Below are 21,806 nucleotides of genomic sequence, written 5' to 3' on the forward strand. Positions count from 1 at the left end.
ATATTTAGCTTCACAAACCTCTCAAACAACATTTACATGTGTGACTAAGGAGATGCACACCAGCTTACAAGTCTCTAGCTTCCTCCTCACAGTGCCAACTGTTAACTGCGTGAATGACATACAGGTGAAGGTTTTAGCTTGCTGACAAAGAAAATTATGACAAAGAATACAAAGCACCTTTTATATCTAATGAAATGAAAACAAGACTACAATACATCTACCTGGCATGGAAATTAACAGACTAAAATGCTTTTGGTGTAATATCTGGTTCTTGTTGTTTGTCAGCTGCTTTGGTTCGAGTGTTTTAATATGTGAATAAAGTTTGGTCAGTTTTTCTTAGAGCAGATGGGTCCAGTGTTGGTGAGTTTCAACACTGGAATGAAATTAATTTCTTCCTGTTTCAAATTCAGCAAACTGGTCCATACATTTACCGACACATTAGGTTCACAGAATCGTAAGAGGAAGGGAATGGAAGAGAAATTATGATGTAAAATAATTAATAGATGATGTTAAAGGTGAGCTGGTAATTCATGTGAAATGCTTGACTTGAAAAGAAACACACGCCAAATTTCAGAGAGATTTAAAACCACCCTGGCTATTTCTGGGTCTCCAAATCATCTAAACACCGTTCAAACAGGACCTCGGAAACCTTACAGTGTGGAGAGAGAGGAAACGCAGCCGCCTCAAAAATATCAAATATAATAGTCTGTGAAGTCGAGCACAAACACTTCCACGGCTGTCCTCATGACTCCTTGTGGCATTTCTACTTAAACACACAAAATCCACCGATACGCCGAGTGACCGGCGGAACCGCACATGCTGCACTGAGGTCAGCTGAGTGGGTTTAACTTTTAAACACACATCAAGTTTGAGTGATAAAAGCAGTGCAGCTCACAGATGGCAGCTTTTAAAGAGCTGCAGTCATTTATCTGTGTGAGCGAGTCCCATTTTCAACATCTGAAGCACATCTAAAAGCAGTATATGATCATTTAACAAATTACATATTATGATGTTGTTGTAAACAGATTCAAGTGTTGGTACTTGTGTAAGTGGAGGTTGGCGCACAAAAAGATAACGTATGACAACACTGTAAAACAGTTACATGATGTAAAATACGTCTAACTGCTAACAAAGACTCTACATTAAATTAATAAACAGGTTTAAATAGCTTTTAACTACATTTATAGTTTAAAAAATGTGAAATGTTTGCAGAGCGCTTATAAACCAGGTGGTTCTGACCTGCAGGGGCTTAATGGATATAACCAGCAGGGGGGAAGTGAGGGCTGAGACAATGGGAAACACAGTTTTTAATTCTTTGGTCTTAAAAAGCAGGTAATGAAAAATGAAAAACACCTGAGGTCCAGACTCAAATATTTAAAACTAGGATATTCAGTACTAGAGATGGACCGATCCGATATTACGTATCGGTATCGGTCTGATACTGACATAATTACTGGATCGGATATCGGAGAGAAATTAAAAATTTAATCCGATCCATTAAATATCAAAAAAGCACCTCACAAAACTTGCAACAGGGCGTAACTCTCCTCATAACCGTAGCACGTCGGAGCCGTGTGCTCACCTGATCAGCTGTGTGTATTTGTAGCCTTGCTACCAAACCGGCATTTCATCTCCGAGAAAGTTATCCCAGAGAGAAGTAAAGCAAGTGTGTAAGTTCATCTCTGAATGTTTATAAAGCATTCCCACGTTAAGCTTAACAACCGATATATGGAGCGACTGCCTCTCTCTCCCTCCCTCTCCTGCTGCTACTTCAATCATGAAACTGATCAATGATCAGCTGATCGGCTTTTCTGTCGCAAGTCCGTGTCTCTTCTTTGTTTTTGGCCCACTTTGCACCAGAAAGAGGAAACCAGCGGCTGAACAACAGCACCACGTTTAAGCTTGATAAGCTGTTGTTAGAATTTATTTAATATTACTTTCTACACCAGGATCTTTTTCTACATAGCTGACGCTGGTAACTGTGCAGGGGCGGATCTAGCAGAGTTTAGCCAGGGGGGCCGATAGGGCATGAACAGGGAAAAGAGGGCGCAAAGACATGCATTTCTTTCTTATTCTCAGTTAAAATGTCTCGCTTTTAATAAATAATTATCTGAATCTTACACCCAAAGTTTTAATCTTATGTAAAATGCATAGAAGTCCATTACTGTATATAGTAACTATTAAGTTTAATATACCTAGTAATATCTAGTAAGCTATAGTACTTTTTCCTTTGGGAAGGTACCATCTGTGCATTCTGCAGTTCTGTTGAAGAAAGATGTTGAATCTATTTAATTATTCTTGAAAAATAATTTATTTCTGTGCATTTTTTTTCACACTGCATCAAATTAAAGTTGATCACGTCAATTAAGCATCGAGGGAGTTTGCAACCCTATTAGTTAGGTTGCTTAATATTTCTGCTAAGTACTCTTTAAAATACCAGAATAGGGAGGATGGTGTAGGTTTAAGTTTATTAAATTGATCAGTTTTGCTGAACTATGAATTATTTTGGGTGCAGTGTATTTTTTACATACAGGTATAACAGAATAGCTTTAGTGTTGTTGTTTATTTAAACTTTAGTATGAACGTATACAAAATGCAGCAAGATATTAAAAAACAGTTTTATTGATTAAAAAACACTATATGGGATTCATATCGGTATCGGCAGATATCCAAATTTATGATATCGGTATCGGACATAAAAAAGTGGTATCGTGCCATCTCTATTCAGTACATTAACAAATGTTCTTCAGAACATTTTAACTTTTCCCAACCCCCTGAGCCACGGTCGCCCTGTGGCTCAGGGGGTTGGGAATCGCATCTGTAACCGGAAGGTCGCCGGTTCGATCCCTGGGCTCTCTGTCCTGGTCGTTGTGTCCTTGGGCAAGACACTTCACCTACCGCCTACTGGTGGTAGGTGAAGGGCCGATGGCGCGATATGGCAGCCTCGCTTCTGTCAGTCTGCCCCAGGGCAGCTGTGGCTACAACTGTAGCTGCCTCCACCAGTGTGTGAATGAATAGTGGCATTGTAAAGCGCTTTGGGTGCCTAGAAAAGCGCTATATAAATCCAATCCATTATTATTATTTTCCACATTTTTTATATCCTGAAAATTATAAAGTTCATTTCTTTCTTGTGAGTCTCCACATGACCATAACAGGCAGCGCCAGGTGAAAGTCGGTGTTACTACTTTGGACTCAAACACAGCATTTAGAGAAATATTCAGACGTTTTGTTATGATACTCAAAACTGAGTGTGGTGCATCCTGCTTCTATCAGTGTTCCTACTTGCACAACTTTACTCCACCTGTGCTTGACTGAATTTAATGGGCATAATTAGGAAAAGAACAGATGCTGTAAGGTTTCAAACTGCAGCCCCCAAAAAACAGGATATTCCTTAAGTGATTCTCAAATGGAGGAAGTTTGGAGGACGTTTCTCTTTTTGGAGATGGAATGAGCCAGAGTGCAGCACTCCTCTACTCCCCGCTTTATGGTAGAGATGGCCATACGGAAGCCCTTCCTCACTAAAAGACAATTGACAGTCTGCTGGGAGTTTCCTAAAAGGCACCTAAAAGACTTCCAGACCACAAAAAACAAGTCCTCCGGTCTGATCAAACAAAGACTGAACCACTTGGCCACATTTCCCATCAGCACATGCGGAGGAAGCCAAAAGCTGAGCTCAATAACACTATCCCTATAGTCAAACAGTGAAAGCAGCTTAACAGTGTTTCTGTCTGCAACAAGACCAGGATAATATAAGTATTCATACCTATTCAGCCCACACAAGATAAAGGTAAAGATGGAAAAACAGAGAGTAATCTCGAATGAAAACTCTCAGGCTGAGGGGAAGATTTACATTTCCCCAAAGCAGTCAGAAAAACACAGAAGTAGTTTTGTGTGCCAGAAGCATCTTGTGCATCTCTGCTCAAAAACTCACTGAGCTGCCTGGCAAAGCTTGGACAATTCTCCCAAAAAGGAAAGCAGGAACCTCCAAAACGTTGTGCCAAATTTGTAGAATTGTTCAAAGAAGGCTTCAGTTTTTACCGCATGTTGGGAGGGTCTCGATATATGTGAAGGCCTGAAAATAAAAAACTAGTCCCAGTGAAACCGTTGGGACAGTGATGACCTCTGCCTGCTAATGTTTCTGGGTGTTTTGGCTTTATGATGTGCAGCATCAGCACAGTGCAGACAGTGTGTACACATAAAGTCTTTCCTTATCTGGAGAGACAATGTGAGAGAGCTTACGAAACTCTGGGGGAGTAGAGTTTTCTTTGATATCAAGTGAAATTAGTAAAAAAACTAATAAATGTATCAATATTTCATACTATTCACCTCAATGATTCTTACACAAGGGCAAATCTGATCTCCTGATGAATTCAATGACAAACTGCTTTATCCAAGTACTAATGGGAGGGTATGAGTACTCTCTTAGTCTTTTATGAAGTTTAGATGAAATAATTGTAAAAGCTGAATCAAGCATCAAATGAGTCTGAAACATAGCAACATGTGAAAAAACCTACAAACCTTCCAAATGCAGTAAATCAGCCGAACAAATCAGCAAACATTCACATGTCACAGCCAGAAACAGTTTTTCTTTTAGCACTTGCTCTTTAAAAATACTTCAGCTTGTAAATGGCAGCAATTAATCAAGGATAAAACATTTACTTAATCAAATAATTGATTAATCAGCTATTCATCTTAGCTTTAGTGATGACTGAATCATATTTATCTGCTTCCGTTTGTGTTGCTGCTGTAACACTGTCACACTTTGATGGCTCGCTGAGACACTTTCTTACTGAGATTTTCGGGGCTTCTGACGAGTCTGCTGTGAAAAAAGGCAATGAGGTGTTTGTAATAACTTCTTTTGTTGCCGCCTCTGCTGCCTTTCATCCAGTACTTTTTCTGAGCCACACAGACGAGGAACATATTCAAAGGCTAATATTTGTTGGGAAAATCTACAACACACTTTATGATCACAGAAAGGATCAGCATTTTGTTCAGCAGGCATGGTCTGATGTGGAGTTTGTACTGTTACATACCGAAGAAAGCGGTTCAGGTCTCCGTGCCTCATGTATTCAAACACCATGGCCAGCGGCTCTCCGTCGGTACAGACGCCGTAGAACCGCACAATGTGCTGGTGTTGGAGCACCGTCAGCAGCTCCGCCTCCCGCTGGAAGTCCTGCCGGGTGGACTCATTTGCGTCCTTCAGAGTCTGTGAATACGTGCAGATTGTACTTTTCCAATAACACTAGAAGCTATATTGTAGTAAACAATTGACCAGGCACTCAGCTGCAGCTCTGGTCCTTATTTACTGCTTTTTTGGGGGGTCAAAAAGGAACAACACTGTATTCAAATTCAGTCTTCTTTACTGTGATGTTACAGCTGCCTCCTTATCACACAGCTAAGGAAATAATATTAGTTACTTACTTATGTGACAAACAACTGAATGTATTCATTTGCTATGACATAATAATGAGGCTTTACTTAAATGTAATTATTATTGTTTTTATTTTTGTTTGTAAATTATTTTATAAAGACAATATGACAATACAACAACACTCTCTCGCTCTTTCCCCCCCTCTCTCTCTACACATATATATGTAGAGAGAGAGAGAGAGAATATGAAGACTTAATATTTTGAAAATTTGTGAAACTGTCGTGTGATATAATTTTGGCACCAAAATCTCTGAAGGAAAAATGTGAAAAAAAGATGAGGATGTTCAGTCTGTCTGGCATTATAAAAATGCATTTTTAGATTTAATTTTTAACTTATTGAACTGTAATAAATATCTGAATAATACTTCTGCACATAAAGAAAAATAAGTAAATGTCGGGTTGAGAGAGTAAAACGTTAACTCATTATTTAAAATGACCCCTTTATGGTTTTCCTCATTTTTTGGTCAAACATATCAGACTTGAGGCAGTTTTTTCTGTTCTTGGCTCTGTGTGATGTCATGAGTGGATCCCTCAGACCAGCAGCTCCAGCTGTGAGCAGAGCAGCTGATCTGATATTTTGTTTGCAAGGAGCAAAAAACAAAGAAAGTAAAGTTAATGTTCCCAGACATATGTTAGTTTTGCTATTCTTGTTGGCTAAAGTCGTCTCTGCTTCTGTCATTCCGACACCTGCCACAGCCTGTCAGGGACTGCGTTTGAGCTTTTAGACAGGGGTAAAGAAAAGCATTAAAAAAGAATAAATAAATAAAAAGCAGAGTGTTGGATTTATAGCAAAACACACAAATACAAATGACTTTGAACTGTGACAGTTAGTGTCACAGTTCAAAGCTAGTGCAGGTGAAAAATAAAAATGCAAATTTTTCCTTTTAAAATTTCAAAAGTTCCAAAATCAACAGACAGTGTGGAGCATAAAAGGAGACTGTGTGGTTCATACATTTTAAAAACAGTTTCATTCTTTGTCTGGGCCTTGACTTTCCCTCCTCAGCTCATTGACGATGTGTTATAAAAGCATACGTCTGATTAATGGGATGATAAATCTGAGCTGAGACATATAATCGCGTTTTTTAATCCGCTGCGGTTTGCATTAACCTGTTGTAACATGAGCCGCGTAGTACATCAGCTGACTGTTCTTAAACAAAAACAACTCTCTGAAACCGCAGGATGTAATTTCAGCATGTGAGTATTAACTGTAAGTGCCCTGTAGCGTCATGTTTGTTAGTGCTGAGAGCCTTAATGAGGACTTTAGGGTTTTTGTTTTTTTTAACATAGCGTAGGATAAAAAGCAGACTGACTCTCAGATATTGTCCTAAAGTCTCAAACTGCAAACCAGTGATATGAGAACAGTGAATTTTACCGTTTGCATAGAAAAAAAAAGGAACTTGATGTTTCGCTCAATTGTATTAAATAAGCTAGTCATGTGTAAAAGCACCAGGATGAGGTTTAAAAGCCAAATGCTGCAGTAATAATCTTTTTTGTGCGTTGTAGTTTTGTCAATCACTTCAACATGCTCTGCTCTGCTGCTCAGACCTCATGCTAACTGCTGACATTTTCACTACCGATGCCAATGAACAAAGCCGGATTAATGGTTAAATTACCTTTTAAAAACGGCGGAGAGGATTTTTTTTTTTTTGGCAGCTACTCACCTTGATGGCTACGAGCATCTTGTCGTTGTCGGGGCTGAGGTTTGCACACTCTGCCAGGTAGACTTTGCCAAACGCTCCTTCCCCCAGCTCCCACTTCAAAACAATATCCTGCCTTTTAATATGCTGGACACCTGAGATCATAAAAACACAAATGACTTAAAAGAATTCTGGGGAAAGATTATCCACCTCAAGCATATCATACAATATTTTCATAAATCCTCCTTTTTTGAGAGACAGGATGAAATTTAAATGCAATTTGTAATAATCCGAAATCCTGAAAACTTTCACAAAGACATTTTAAGTCTGAGTAAACCACAAAGCCCTTTGTTAGTCTCAACATTGTCTGACACCAAATAATCCAGCATAATCACCAGGAATATTAAGGCTCGCTGGTGCAGCCGATGGAAGGCAGTGAAATAAATGTAGAAGGGTGAGAGTGGCAGAAACTGAAAGCAAAACAAAGTAGAGAGCATGCACTCGAAAGAGAAGTGACACTGAGTTAGATTTATTTCAGAATCTGCACAATTCTGTCAGGTGTGTTAAAATGAAAAGTGGTCCGTGTCTTTGGGTTGGTAGTGGAGGGACTCCATTAAACTATAATGCAGATAGTGTGACGTATCCACCAGCTGGTTTTTACCAAGCCTGGTCTTAACTTCAAAGTTGGCCTTTGTTAAGACTGGTCTTTAAATTGGACTTCACATAAGCCCCTCGAACAAATTTAAGCCCGGTCTGAACTACAGCCAGTCTTAGCAATGTACAATCACGTCAATGCAAAATACACATGGTGTGATTTTGGAATTTCATTTTCAAAACTGCATAAATGCACAAACAACACAAACAACTCGCCTCCTCAGACGTACACATATTTGAGATCATTGACAGAATGCAGTGGCTGCTGTCCAGACATTAAAGGGTTAAGCTTAAAGGCGAAACTGCTGTAGCTACTCATGTCGTACGTTACTGCCTTTAAGTACAAGACGTGTTTAGAGCCAAACGGTATCCAGAGAATTGTAGGTCAGGCTAAGCAATCAAACAAAACTGGTTATCAACTCAATAGGTCAACCCAGAGTTTCCCAACATGTGAGTTCACATGAAAGGGTTGGTGTTGGAAGCATCGCACCAGTGTGACTGATGGACTGGAAGCAGAGCAGCAGATTTTAAAAAGAAAGATAAAACTATGATATTAAAAATAAACAAAGAAGAGTCGTGGTGATCTTTAAGGGTCTAAAAGTAAGAATGATTACATAATTTCCTTAAGGAATGAATAAATAAAAACAGATAAAAAATTATTTAGATATGTAATATCTATTGAACATAACCTGCTCTGGACTAAGTTATATTCAGGCCTATATATATATATATATATATATATATATATATATATATATATATATATATATATATATATATATATATGTGTATGTATGTATGTATATATATATATATATATATATATATATACATACATACATATATATAGCAGCTGGATAGCGTAGTGGTTAGACTACACGCCTTTGGAACAAGTTCGATTCCTGCCTGGGGCGTCTGTATCCAGTAAGGGTCCTAAGGCTAGACCCCCTATGCTAAGCAAGCCTACCGCAGACATGAGCGAGACAGATAAATATGAAGGCATGCCGGCTCGGACGTCGCCCGGATCAACAAGGTCCGCGTCAGGTGTTGAGGAACCAGGGCACCCTGACGAAAAGTGGGCTACTGGAACAAGAAGGCATCGGTGGGCAAGAGACGAAAACAGGGCATTGTTGGAATGCTACTACGCAAGTAACCCTGGCGGAAGGGGCTACATGAATAGGATGCGGGACCTATGGATTCTTCAATATCCAACATCCACAATGACGGCGAAACAACTAGTAGCTCAGTGTTCCAACATTCGAAAGAAGGGACTGCTCTCACAGCTAGAGATTGACGAGGTACAACACAAATACTACGGCAAGGAGGAGTCAGGACGCCAGGTCAGGGGGGAGATATCATCACCCGAGATTGGGTACATAGCCCCAAGTGCGATAGGAGAAGGATCGTTGAGTGCGAGAGGAACTGACCTGAAAAATAGGATCATGGCCAAGCTTGAAACCTGGATCCCCCGTAGCCGGTTACCAAGATTACGTGAAGTACCCTCAGAAGGTCTGCTAGATGATGTTAATGCAGCACTACGGGCAATACCTACAACCACGATTACCGACACTAACAAGCTCATCTACAATACGGCAACAGTGATCAGTGAGATGCTTGGCTACAAGTTGAACAGCGACAAGGGGCAGTACCCTCCATGGAGAAGGAGGCTAGAGGGCAAGATCAAAGTAGCACGGAGGGAGGTTAGCCAACTAACGGAGTTGCAGAAAGGTGCGACAAATAAGGTGCCTAAGAAATACAGCAAGCTGAGGCCTTGGAAACTGCCAAGCAAAGACTCACAGCCTTGGCCAGCCGCTTGAGGAGGTACACCAGAGAGATAGAAGGCAGGAGAATAAACCAGCTGTTCTCCACAGAACCAGCAAAGGTGTACTCTCAGTGGCAAGGGAAGAATAAGAGAACAGCACCACCAAGGCTGGAGACGGAGCAATACTGGAAGAGCATATGGGAGAAGGATGCAACCCATAACGGCAATGCTCAGTGGCTAGAGGATCTGAGGGCAGACCACAGCAACCTCCCTGAACAGGGTCCAGTAACCATCACAGTGGCAGATATCCAAGAAAGGGTCTCCAGTATGAAGAGTTGGACAGCACCAGGGCCCGACATGGTTCACGCCTACTGGCTGAAGAAGCTGACTGCACTCCACGAGCGTCTGGCAGCACAAATGAACCAGCTGCTAGTTAACGAGAGACACCCGGAATGGCTAACTGAAGGCCGGACGGTCCTGATCCCCAAGGACCCCAAGAAGGGACCGGTCCCCTCCAACTACCGACCAATAACCTGCCTCAGTACTACATGGAAGCTCCTGTCAGGCATCATATCGGCTAAGATGAACAGGCACATGGGTCAATACATGAGCGGGACACAGAAAGGAATTGGCAAGAATACCAGAACAAAACAAAACACCAGCTACTGGTAGACAGAACAATCAGCCGAGACTGCAAGACCAGACTGACCAACCTGTGCACTGCCTGGATTGATTACAAGAAGGCCTATGACTCAATGCCCCACAGCTGGATACTGGAATGCCTAGAATTGTACAAGATCAATGGGACCCTAAGAGCCTTCATCAGGAACTCAATGGGGATGTGGCGTACAACACTAGAGGCCAACTCCAAGCCCATAGCACAAGTCACCATCAAGTGCGGGATCTACCAAGGAGATGCTCTGTCCCCACTGCTGTTCTGCATAGGCCTGAACCCCCTCAGTGAGATCATTAACAAGACTGGCTACGGATACCGACTACGGAACGGAGCAGTTGTCAGCCACCTCCTGTACATGGATGACATCAAGCTGTATGCCAAGAGTGAACGAGACATCGATTCACTGATCCACACTACCAGGCTATACAGCAATGACATTGGAATGTCGTTCGGACTGGAGAAGTGTAGTCGGATGGTAACAAAGAGAGGGAAGGTAGCCAGAACAGAGGGGATCAAACTACCAGAAGGCAACATTGCAGACATAGAGGACAGTTACAAGTACTTGGGGATCCCACAGGCGAATGGGAACCATGAAGAGGCCGCTAGAAAAGCTGCAACCACCAAGTACCTGCAGAGGGTCAGGCAAGTCCTGAGGAGTCAGCTGAATGGTAAGAACAAGATCCGGGCCATCAACACGTACGCCCTGCCCGTGATCAGGTACCCTGCTGGGGTAATAGGCTGGCCAAAGGAGGAGATAGAAGCCACTGACATAAAGACAAGAAAGCTCCTTACCATGCATGGAGGGTTTCACCCCAAATCCAGCACCCTGAGGCTGTACGCTAAGCGGAAGGAAGGGGGCCGGGGACTGGTGAGTGTCAGCACCACAGTCCAGGATGAGACAACGAACATCCAAGAATACATTGGGAAGATGGCCCCAACTGACCGAGTGCTCAGTGAATACCTCAGGCAGCAGAAACCCAAGAAAGAGGAGGGAGACAAGGAACCATCATGGAAGGACAGGCCCCTGCACGGTATGTACCACCGGCAGATAGAGGAGGTGGCTGATATCCAGAAATCCTACCAGTGGCTGGACAAAGCTGGACTGAAAGACAGCACAGAAGCACTAATCATGGCAGCACAAGAACAAGCTCTGAGCACAAGATCCATAGAGGCTGGGGTCTATCACACCAGGCAAGACCCCAGGTGCAGGCTGTGTAAAGATGCCCCAGAGACAATCCAGCACATAACAGCAGGGTGCAAGATGCTAGCAGGCAAGGCATACATGGAACGCCATAACCAAGTGGCCGGCATAGTGTACAGGAACATCTGTGCCGAGTATAACCTGGAAGTCCCGAGGTCAAAATGGGAGATGCCCCCAAGGGTGGTGGAGAATGACCGAGCTAAGATCCTGTGGGACTTCCAGATACAGACGGACAAAATGGTGGTGGCTAACCAACCGGACATAGTGGTGGTAGACAAACAGAAGAAGACGGCCGTAGTGATCGATGTAGCGGTTCCGAATGACAGCAATATCAGGAAGAAGGAACACGAGAAGCTGGAGAAATACCAAGGGCTCAGAGAAGAGCTCGAGAGGATGTGGAGGGTGAAGGTAACGGTGGTCCCCGTGGTAATCGGAGCACTAGGTGCGGTGACTCCCAAGCTAGGCGAGTGGCTCCAGCAGATCCCGGGAACAACATCGGAGATCTCTGTCCAGAAGAGCGCAGTCCTGGGAACAGCTAAGATACTGCGCAGGACCCTCAAGCTCCCAGGCCTCTGGTAGAGGACCCGAGCTTGAAGGATAAACCGCCCGCAGGGGCGTGCTGGGTGTTTTATGTATACGTATACATATATGTGTGTATATATATATATATATATATATATATATATGTATGGGGTGCTGGAGAATATATATACGGACATGGACAAAATGGTGGTGGCTAACCAACCACACATAGTGGTGGTAGACTAACAAAGGAAGACGGCCGTAGTGATCGACGTAGCCGTTCCCAATGACTGCAACATCATAAAGAAGGAACATGAGAAGCTCGTGCATGTATTTTTTTAGTCTTATGTTGGTTATGATGTTCTTAAAAAATATCTAATATAAAATATGATTCATCAGAAAAAAGCCTCTATGTCCTGCTCGCAGTAAAACTACACTTCAACAATTCTGTTTACTTTTCTGTGACATTCAAATAAAACATTACAGAAGTTCATCAGCAAGCACTCACACATGTCTTTGTCTTTGATTATGCTGCAGAAGTACTGTGGATTCTCTACGAAGCTAGACAAGCCAGAGTCTTCATCGGAGGAAGGCGGGCTGGTACCAAAGTTCATGAAGCGCAGTGACACGGCCAGGTCATCCTCCTTCCCCAGAACTGATGATCCTAATGAAACGGAGCAAAGCCAATAAAAATGAGAGAAATGAGACCTAATCAGTCTCCAACCATCTGTGATTGCAGCAGCCATCAAAAGAAGCAATTCAGAACCCATTTTTCCTTTCGAGGAACTGGCATTCACTATTACTAACTTGGATGCACATTTGTTGGTACCATGGTGACAGATGATGACAAGCTCTAATAATCACCATCATCAACCATGCAGCAATCAGGGCACACTGAAGTGAAAAAAATATGACCATACAGGAAGCCTGGGCGGTTAGCAACCCCCGACTATAGTGCGTATTAAAAGCCAAACAAGTGGGGTCCAAATTGTAAAACCTCACTTAGGAAGGCAAACCACAGAACCCCCAGAGTCCAACATGGTAGAAAATGGAACAACAATAAGAGAGCACAGAAGCGATGGAAGGAAGGAAAGAGGGAGCAGGGTCCACTTAGGCAATCAGGGCCACTTAGGCACTCTGAGAGTGAGAAGGGTGTGTGTGTGTGTGTGTGTGTGTGTGTGTGTGTGTGTGTGTGTGTGTGTGTGTGTGTGTGTGTGTGTGTGTGTGTGTGTGTGTTCCTGCATTCATCCATCCAGCCATCCATCTGTCCATCCAGCCATCCTCTTTAATGGCCCTCACCCCGTGGCGGTGGCCAGGGGAGGTTTCTGCCGCCGTTCTCGTGCAATAATTAAGGCACTTTAGCCGACACAGTGGCTGCCTGCGAGCAAAGTTACAGCTCAGTGGAAATCCTATATTAGTCCGTCTCTCCTGTGCATTACCTTTTAAGAGACTGACAGAACCATCTGTGATTTGAAACAGTTACTTGGCAGAACATTTGACTTATTCCATATACATTCTTCAGAGGCGCGCATAGAAAAATCATGTAAAGCCTTAGATTCCGTTCACTCTAATACATCTATATTACTTTTAAAAATCTTCACAATTTTCTCCCGTTACAACTGAACAAAGTGTTTGGTTGGGGATCCAGGTGTGTTTTGATGGAAGCAATGAATGCAATCTTCATAGATGCAAATATATATATAAAACAGAGCTACTGTTGTCCATTATAGAAAAACCATGTGATTAAAGCCTGTGCTTCATGTGACCACAATCCGTTTGTGTAATGTTTGTGGTCACTTTTTCTTGATGGATGTCTGACAGCATGCCAACAAGGCATAAACCTACCTCCTTCCATAATTCATTTATTTTCTAGCACGTCAGTGTTTTCCTACCAAAGCTTTTACTTTCATTTCTCCCTTCGACTCTAAAAGTTCGAGTATGAAAACATGTTTCTGCAATAAGTAAAAAAAAACATAATAACCTTTTAGCACATTGTTACTGAAAGAAATACAAGTCTTGCAACACATCTGGGAAAAGTTTTCAACCTTTAGAAACCAAATTATAGGTGACTGAAGTGGCAGGAAGGAGTCTAATTCTGAGCGGAAATGAATATCACTGACTTGTCATAAGGCACATGTGTAAGTCTGCCGCTAACCTCAGGCAGATGAGCGGCAGGCAGCTGCAGAGGTGCAGCTCACTCAGTCCTCTCAAACTCCTTTTAATACAAAAGTTGTCCCAGTCATATCATTTATTGACATTTGTCATTCATGCGCGATACAGTCACAATAGGTGAGAAACCTGATATCGCTCTTATATCCTGGGGTTAGATGCCCAGTTTCTCGGGCAGGTTAGGGAATAACTAAAACCATAACTAGTCCTTTTTCACCTTTCTCCAGTCACGATGAAGCAACAGACTTAATATACAATAAGTAGTGAACATTAAAAGCCCCATTAAGTTATTTTTTTAAATCTTTTGACAGAGCTAAGATTCTTATTATGGAAATAGCCGTTAGACTAATTAGAGCTAATTACTGTCTGTGACTGCAGTTCCAATTAAAAGACGAGTGTCATCAGGCTTCTCCTTTAACTTTCGTGCCTAATTTCAAGCTTGCAGTCAAACTTAAATAACTTACTGTGAATTCCAAACTTGGAATGATGGCCACATTTGTAGACAACCAAAACCATGATGAGCAGAAGTTTGCAAGCAAACACACCGAGACCCACGGCCACATACACCTGTCAAACAAACATTGTATTTTCAGTCACTAACACTCATTAGCTGCTGCTTTTGCATTGGGATTGAGAAGCGTTGGCACAGACGCACCAAATACATCCGACTCTCCGGGTTTTCTGTGACGTCCATGTCTGATTTGTTTGTAGGACCTGCGGGGCAGGAGTGAGAGCAACAAATAAAATGACACGTAGATCTCCATTCAGTGTTCAAAGGACATGCTGAGATATTTTATAGACTCAAAATCAACTGAACACTTACTTTGACCCACGACGTCTTGCATGTGGGAAAAGCACAAAACACATTTATGAGCAAACAGCACAGAGTACCATGATGCAACATGCGCTTCTCATGGTGCATTCACTCTGTTTAGTTTGGCTATTTCTACATATCAAGCACTGAATCACAATGCAGTAAGGTCGACACCTTTCAGTTCACGACATAGAAAGAATCCCCAGAACTAGTGTGACGATCAATTAGTTTTAAGTGACACTTACATTATTGTCTCTGTCAGATATCTAATGTGCTCCCTCTTCACTCCTCATCACTTTAACACTGAAGGGCAATAACACACCTTGAGCACTGCTATGAATTCCCGGCACATAACTTGGTACTATCATCGTACAGTTTATATAATTCACTCACACTTAAGTCCAGATGATACCTTTGCTCTTTATCAACACTTCATATCATTTTCTCCATTCTGTTTTCATTAAGCTCTTCATTTGTTGCATTGTTAGTTATGTATATATATATTTTTTCTCTATCTATATAGATATAGATATAGATATAGATATAAAGACTATAAAGTCGCTTCCGCTTATCCTTTTCAGGGTCGCGGGGGCGCTGGAGCCTATCCCAGCTGTGTGGAGTTTGCATGTTCTCCCCGTGTTTGCGTGGGTTCCCTCCGGGTACTCTGGCTTCCTCCCACCGTCCAAAGACATGCAACTTGTGGGGATAGGTTAATTGGATAATCCAAATTGCCACTAGGTGTGAATGTGCGAGTGAATGTGAGTGCGAATGGTTGTCTGTCCCTATGTGTTAGCCCTGCGACAGACTGGCGACCTGTCCAGGGTGTACCCTGCCTCTCGCCCTATGACAGCTGGGAGCCGCGACCCTGAAAAGGATAAGCGGTAGCGAATGGATGGATGGTTGGATTATTTCTATTATTATTTCTTATATATTATATATTTTCATCACCCTCCTGTGAATGCAATGTTGCGTTCTCCATTTGGATTTGACGTCTCACATTCAGCGTATGAAATGCCACCGGCCTCGTGGCTGTCGCTCAACTGTGATCTGTGCAGCTGATGCTGATAATCATAGTAAAGACGTAGGTAGATGTAGATTTTTGCACATGTAAGCTTCCTGGGGCTTCCATGTGTAGTTTGTGGTGATTCTATACAGTTTTCTATGTCCCAGCGACCAACCGTCCAAATAACTGACTGAAGGCTTTTCCAGTATGGTTGCCAGTGGACTTTCCTCCAACCTTGTTGTTAAACCCCATCAACGGGCAGCCAAGACACAATATAAAAGGCATCCATCTCCCTTGCCCTCAGCAGCCACAAGAACCACAGATAATATATGTTGTATTTATTGATCACAGAGCCACAAAAGCGGGAGTTTAAATTAATGTCAGGGTAGGCCAAGGCCAAAACAATAAATTAAATGATAGCAGGTTACCTCCATAAATAACATAACTGCTCAAAATAAAAGGCATGCCCTTCTTCTTCCTTCAAACTTAAACCAAAGACACAAAGCTGCATATGTGACAGGTTGGCACCAGGAAAGAGTAGATGCCTCCTCTCTAGATGATGGTGGTCATCTTGGTTCCCTATCTAGGAATCAGGCTGGTAATCAGTGGTTTCCACTGCAGTGCACGGGCACATACGCTGTTCACTTGATTGATTTTTAAAGTGACTTATAATGCAAAGAAAACCTGGAGATGAATTAAAGATATTTATTCTACACGTGATGATTAAGATGTCTGCAAATTCTTTCATCTCTGGTAGGTAATGGATTTAATGTGATTTCCATAGGGAAACCCAGCAGCTATAGTTGATATTACAGGATGATGAACAACTTCTAATGACTTTAATTAATAACATTTAAGTGATTACAAAGATAGCAGAATTAGAACCTTTTACAATTTTGGTATAATATCAGCAAACTTTTAAAGTAGCATTTATCATTAATAAAACATATAATTCTACACATCCAGGTTTTATGTCCCGGCTCATTTGGATAAGGCTTCAAAATGACTGGCCAAATAATGTGCTCAGAGTTGGCTTTCAAGATGTTTCAAGATGGCGCCAAGTGAGACATGACTCTAGGAGATAATTAGTAATCAGTGAGTAGTTTAGTTTAGAGTAGCAAAACAGGAACTCACATGGAATTACCCCCTCAAAATTGTCAAAGGGGTTGTGCATGAAAAACCCAAGTGCGGTGGCCTCATCTCTTCCCAGTTTGTTCTCCACAATCAGAGTGTAGTTGCCATTGTTGACGTGGGTTGGCTTGTCAAGGAAGAGACATCCGTGCTTCTCCGATCCATCGCCTGAATCTACGATGGGCTGCGTGTATATGTATCTGGTCTCGTTTAATTTCTTGCCGTTGTAAAGCCAGGTGATGTTCGGTTCGGGATTGCCGTCCACGGCAAACGGAAAACACCAGTGGTGCTGCGGCACAGCATTATTCAGGAAGATTATTCTGACTGGAACTGCGAGGAGACACAGAGTTTTGAGTTGTGAAGTAGCAGAGCACAGACATAAATGAGTTTCTAAAGAAAAGATGAGCTCAAAAACTGTCTATGGTGTCCTGGTGATTTGATTTAATGTATTTTTAGATGGAAAAAATCAACTGAGAAAGTAAAAAAGGTAGTCTGGGAAATAAATCTTTGGCAAGAGTTCAATGAGAATATTGACTCAATCCTCATGTTTGTGTAGTGCAGACAGTTAGCTTAGCTCAGTTCTACTGCATCTGACTAGTTGGTTCCACCCGTTTCCAGTCTTTCAGCTAAGCACTTAATATTATATACAACATAGTCATAATATAATATAATACATCTATAAAGACTCTGTGGTTTTGCGTCTGACTTAAAACACTCAGTCATAGGCAAAACAATCAATCAGAGAAAGATTAACCAATGAAATTACCTCATTGGGAACTTCTCTGGATGAAAGTCAGGAAGTCAGATTTTGTAGGCTACAGCTCACTTAAATTATGACCCAAATTAACATTTTACTGACAAGTTTAAGGTCTCAATCATTTGTTTCAAGTCTTATTATTGCAACCAACATATCAATCAAAGTTATCAAAGCCAACCCTGACTTAAAAAATAACAAGACACTCGACCTGTGGTCATGTCCATCTTTTGTATACAGTCTATGCTTGCAACTTTGCCCATACTAAAAAAGTTCTCCCACGAAATACACATAGATACACTTACAGTCAAATAATAATTATATATGCTCAGCCCTGATTTTATGCTGAATGTGCATTTTACTCACACATAACAAAGCAGGTCAGTACTCTATAGGTTGCCTCTGAGTTTCCAAGAATCAATGCTCTCCATCTGCACTGCAAACCTGCGCTGACCTGCTATGAATAATGAAATCCTGGTCGTTGTCGTGCCCCTGACCACAAATGCTACCTGGAAGCTCTTCTGGACGTGAAGTTACAGGAAATGGCTTTGTTTAGATCGAACACAACTCTCGACTGCAGAAACCCCTGATGTGCACGAGTCATTCTGCTGCTCTTAACCCGTGACCCAACCCCAGAAAGTGCTGCGCTAAGGAGATACCAAGGCATTCGTCTCTTTACCGAGGGCTCGCTAAAGTCTGTTACACCGAGTGAAAATTAGTGCTATTTATCACATTTAACTAATCATCCATTAGCGACCTCTGCTAATCTTACACAAGCAATTTCACTGCAGGGGTGAAAAGGAAGGCTAGAATTATGTTTAATGAGCCTGCCAGTTCTCAGACTTCATTGCAGAATTATACAATGAACATTGTGAAACATGGCAAACACAATAAATGATTTCTGGCCCCAGTCCAGGTAGAGTCGGTGCTAACTGGATGCTTTGCAGGCAAGACACCATCTTTTGGGACAGTAGATGTTGACAAAAATGATGATTTGCTTTCACCTTTTCAGACTTAAAGTTAAAAAAAAAAGCACAATTTAGAAAAGCTCTTTTATATGAAAGGGAAGCCACACGAGTACCATGAATCAATGGCACAGAGAGCCACTCAGCAGTAAACACCCACTGTTCTGGGAGGTAATTAAGAATAATTAAAGGGCTAGCGGTTAACGAGTGTCCGTCCACCAGGGGGGCCGATGTTGATAGATTAGCTGCACTAACGCATTTACAGACTGCCAATCACTGCGGATGAAGCGGTTTTCCGGTGTAGGAGGGAAAAGTCCATTAGCACAGGCTCAAATCAGATCTTAGCACGGGTTATCAGCCTCATTTTCCTGATGCTCATTATCTGTCCCTTGATGCTTGTGCATTTGGCCTCAGCTGATTGGCGCCCCTGCTCTTTTTGGCTTTATTTTCTAATGAGTGTCACTGAGTTGGTGATATATGATATTGTTTGGGTAGTATTGTCAGTAATGTATCACTAATGCATCTGACTCTGTCTTCAGTGGGACCGCTGGGTGCTGTCATTCCTCATTGTTCAACTTCCAGATGCACTAATGCATCCGAAAGGAGAAAACAACAGTAAACCTCCAGGGTCAAGCTGCAAGTGTAATTTAAAAGTACATGAGGTGAAGGAGTTCTTTAAGAGCAAGGTGAGGTGAGTTCACTTTCTTTTGTCCTCTCATTGTATCCCTGCATTAAAAAGCAAGCCATACCCGCTGCACTTCACTTATACTATTTTAACACTACTCACCAGTCGGCAGAGTGAGTGGCAGGTGACAGAGAGCTCCATTAGAAGCATGGTGGGTACATACTCGTATTTGTAGAAGGGGCATTTAGAAGAAATCAGTGCAGTGCGTTTTTCCCTTTCTCTGGCTGTCCACCCTGCCTGCACTAGAAAATGGCCCCAGTGTGCTCTCGCCCTAACCTCCATTAAGCCCGACGATTTGTATTGAGCCTGTGAGCTTTCAAGAGCTCGGTTTTATTTTGCAGGCACTTACACTCAATGTCCAATTGCACCATCCTCTCCCCTGGCCCAGCTTGGTTCTCGGCCTCGCAAGTCAGGTTGTGTAGGTTGTCCTTGGAGGAAACGTTGGTGAGGTAAAGGACCAGCTCCAGCGCAGAGTCTCTGCTCTCCTGCAGCTACCGCCGGCACACACAGACAAGGTGTTTAACTACAAATACATCGCTTGGAGGTATACGTGTTACAACGATGAAATGAGACCCAATTTACTCTAGTACGGATCAATAGATTAGAGAGCCGCATTTGAAGGTGATTTATGTCACTTTAGGCTCAATGTAGCTGATCTAAAGAGCTTTACAGCAGATCAGAAATGGAACCACAATGTAAAAACCCTGACTACAATGATACAGCAATTACCTCAAGGTAGACCGTACAGAGAAAAACCCAACAATCAGATGACCCCCTATGAGCAAGCACTTTGGCAACAGTGGGAAGGATAAACTCCCTTTTAACAGGAAGAAACCTCTGGCAGAACCAGGCTCAGGGAGGGGCGGGGCCATCTGTCGCATCTGGTTGGGGAGAGAGACTAAATTTAAAAATTTCTTTTTAAATTTAATAAAAAAAACTAATAGAAAGTCAATTTTCATAACACAGAGCTCTGATCTGAGCATCATCCAGTCCATCGGGGATCATAGGAAGAGGAAAAACTATGACATCTTAAAAAAACAAAGAAAAACTAATTTTGTATTTGTTGAGCACATGCTGAAAATTCTCAGCTACCTTGGTAAAAAAGTGAGAGTGGAGGGCCTCGGTCTGCCATCTCACGGTGAGAGTGGGACTTCCTTCCACCTCACATACGAATGTAAGGTTGCCTCCTTCCAGAATCTTATCCTGTGAGGCGGTAATCTTCACCTCAGGCAGGCCTGAGAGTGCAGGACAGACAGCATGAGAGTACATAGCAATAAACACAGGTTGCTGTTGTGATGGTGCAACTAAGTATAGAGTTGAACTCCTCCTCTTTTTTTTCAAAGCTCTTTAGAAAAACAGCACAGGGACAAAATCTCTCATATGTTTCCTGGCAACAAGAAGTTCCTGCTGTATGTGATTAGAGCAACAATGTTGAGCCAATTTCTTCCCCACATTTTGGTGTACCTGCTTTTTTGCAGCCTTTTATATCCTGAATAGGAACAAAAACATATTATTTTTCAAGACAATTTGAAGTAGATGCATTATTTCAAATACTGCTTACAAAACATGATTAAAAAATTATATAGCACTTTTCGGGGCCCTCAAAGCGCTGTACAATTCCACTATTCATTCACTCTCACGTTCACACACTGGTGGAGGCAGCTACAGTTGTAGCCACAGCTGCTCTGGGGCAGGCTGACAGAAGCGAGGCTGTAATATCGCGCCATCGGCCCCTCTGGCCATCACCAGTAGGCGGTAGGTGAAGTGTCTTGCCCAAGGACACAACGACCGAGACTGTCCAAGCCGGGGCTCGAACCGGCAACTTTCCGGTTACAAGATGAACTGCCAACTCTTTGAGCCATGATCGCCCCGATCTGATGAACTTTACAAAATAAATCTCCACCACATGTGGTTTAACAAATACAAATGAAACAAGTTCTTACATTTTCAACTTCTGCCCTAAAGAAAAATCCATAAGTCGTGTTACAGGCTGCGCATTTCCAGCTCTGCAACTTTTAAGGGGCTCCACTTGAGCCTCGCGTTATTCACATATTTAAAACATGCTTTTTATCTTGTGTCATTTTCACACATGAATTGTGGAGAATTTCTGAAGAATCAGGTTGGAGAAGAGTTGACCTTTCTCACATGTAGTCCACAGGAGAGACGCTCTCTAAGAAACATTCTCACTTCTCAGAAATACTGGATTAGGCAAAGGTGCTTCTTACTCGCTCTAAAAGGCTACCCTATTATACTGGCACAATGAGACAGTACACTTTTACTAGTAAGCGTGCAGTTAAAGACTGTTTTATGTGTGATCTTACTCTGTTGGCTCTCACATACAGCACATCTCGACTGGTGTTCAACCTCATAAAAAGTCCAATTTCTTCTGACTGGCTGCTCCTC

The 21,806-nt window shown here is 42.2% G+C and overlaps 1 protein-coding gene across 2 annotated transcripts in view; it reads right to left on the reverse strand.

Annotated features, from left to right (window-relative positions):
- ntrk1 (neurotrophic tyrosine kinase, receptor, type 1) overlaps positions 1 to 21,806 on the reverse strand; it is a 51,139-nt gene that overhangs the window by 14,204 nt on the left and 15,129 nt on the right. For both annotated transcript variants that reach the window (XM_026185746.1, XM_026185745.1), the window contains exons 6-14: positions 20,496 to 20,638; positions 19,753 to 19,894; positions 17,003 to 17,329; positions 14,875 to 14,889; positions 14,707 to 14,765; positions 14,516 to 14,618; positions 12,391 to 12,546; positions 7,092 to 7,222; positions 5,034 to 5,206 (exon numbers count right to left, since the gene is read on the reverse strand). In XM_026185746.1, the coding sequence (XP_026041531.1) occupies positions 5,034 to 5,206; positions 7,092 to 7,222; positions 12,391 to 12,546; positions 14,516 to 14,618; positions 14,707 to 14,765; positions 14,875 to 14,889; positions 17,003 to 17,329; positions 19,753 to 19,894; positions 20,496 to 20,638 (1,249 nt within the window). The remainder of the gene's footprint in view (positions 1 to 5,033; positions 5,207 to 7,091; positions 7,223 to 12,390; positions 12,547 to 14,515; positions 14,619 to 14,706; positions 14,766 to 14,874; positions 14,890 to 17,002; positions 17,330 to 19,752; positions 19,895 to 20,495; positions 20,639 to 21,806) is intronic.

The sequence above is a fragment of the Astatotilapia calliptera genome, chromosome 11 (assembly GCF_900246225.1).
Source record: "Astatotilapia calliptera chromosome 11, fAstCal1.2, whole genome shotgun sequence".
NCBI classification, from domain to species: domain Eukaryota; kingdom Metazoa; phylum Chordata; class Actinopteri; order Cichliformes; family Cichlidae; genus Astatotilapia; species Astatotilapia calliptera.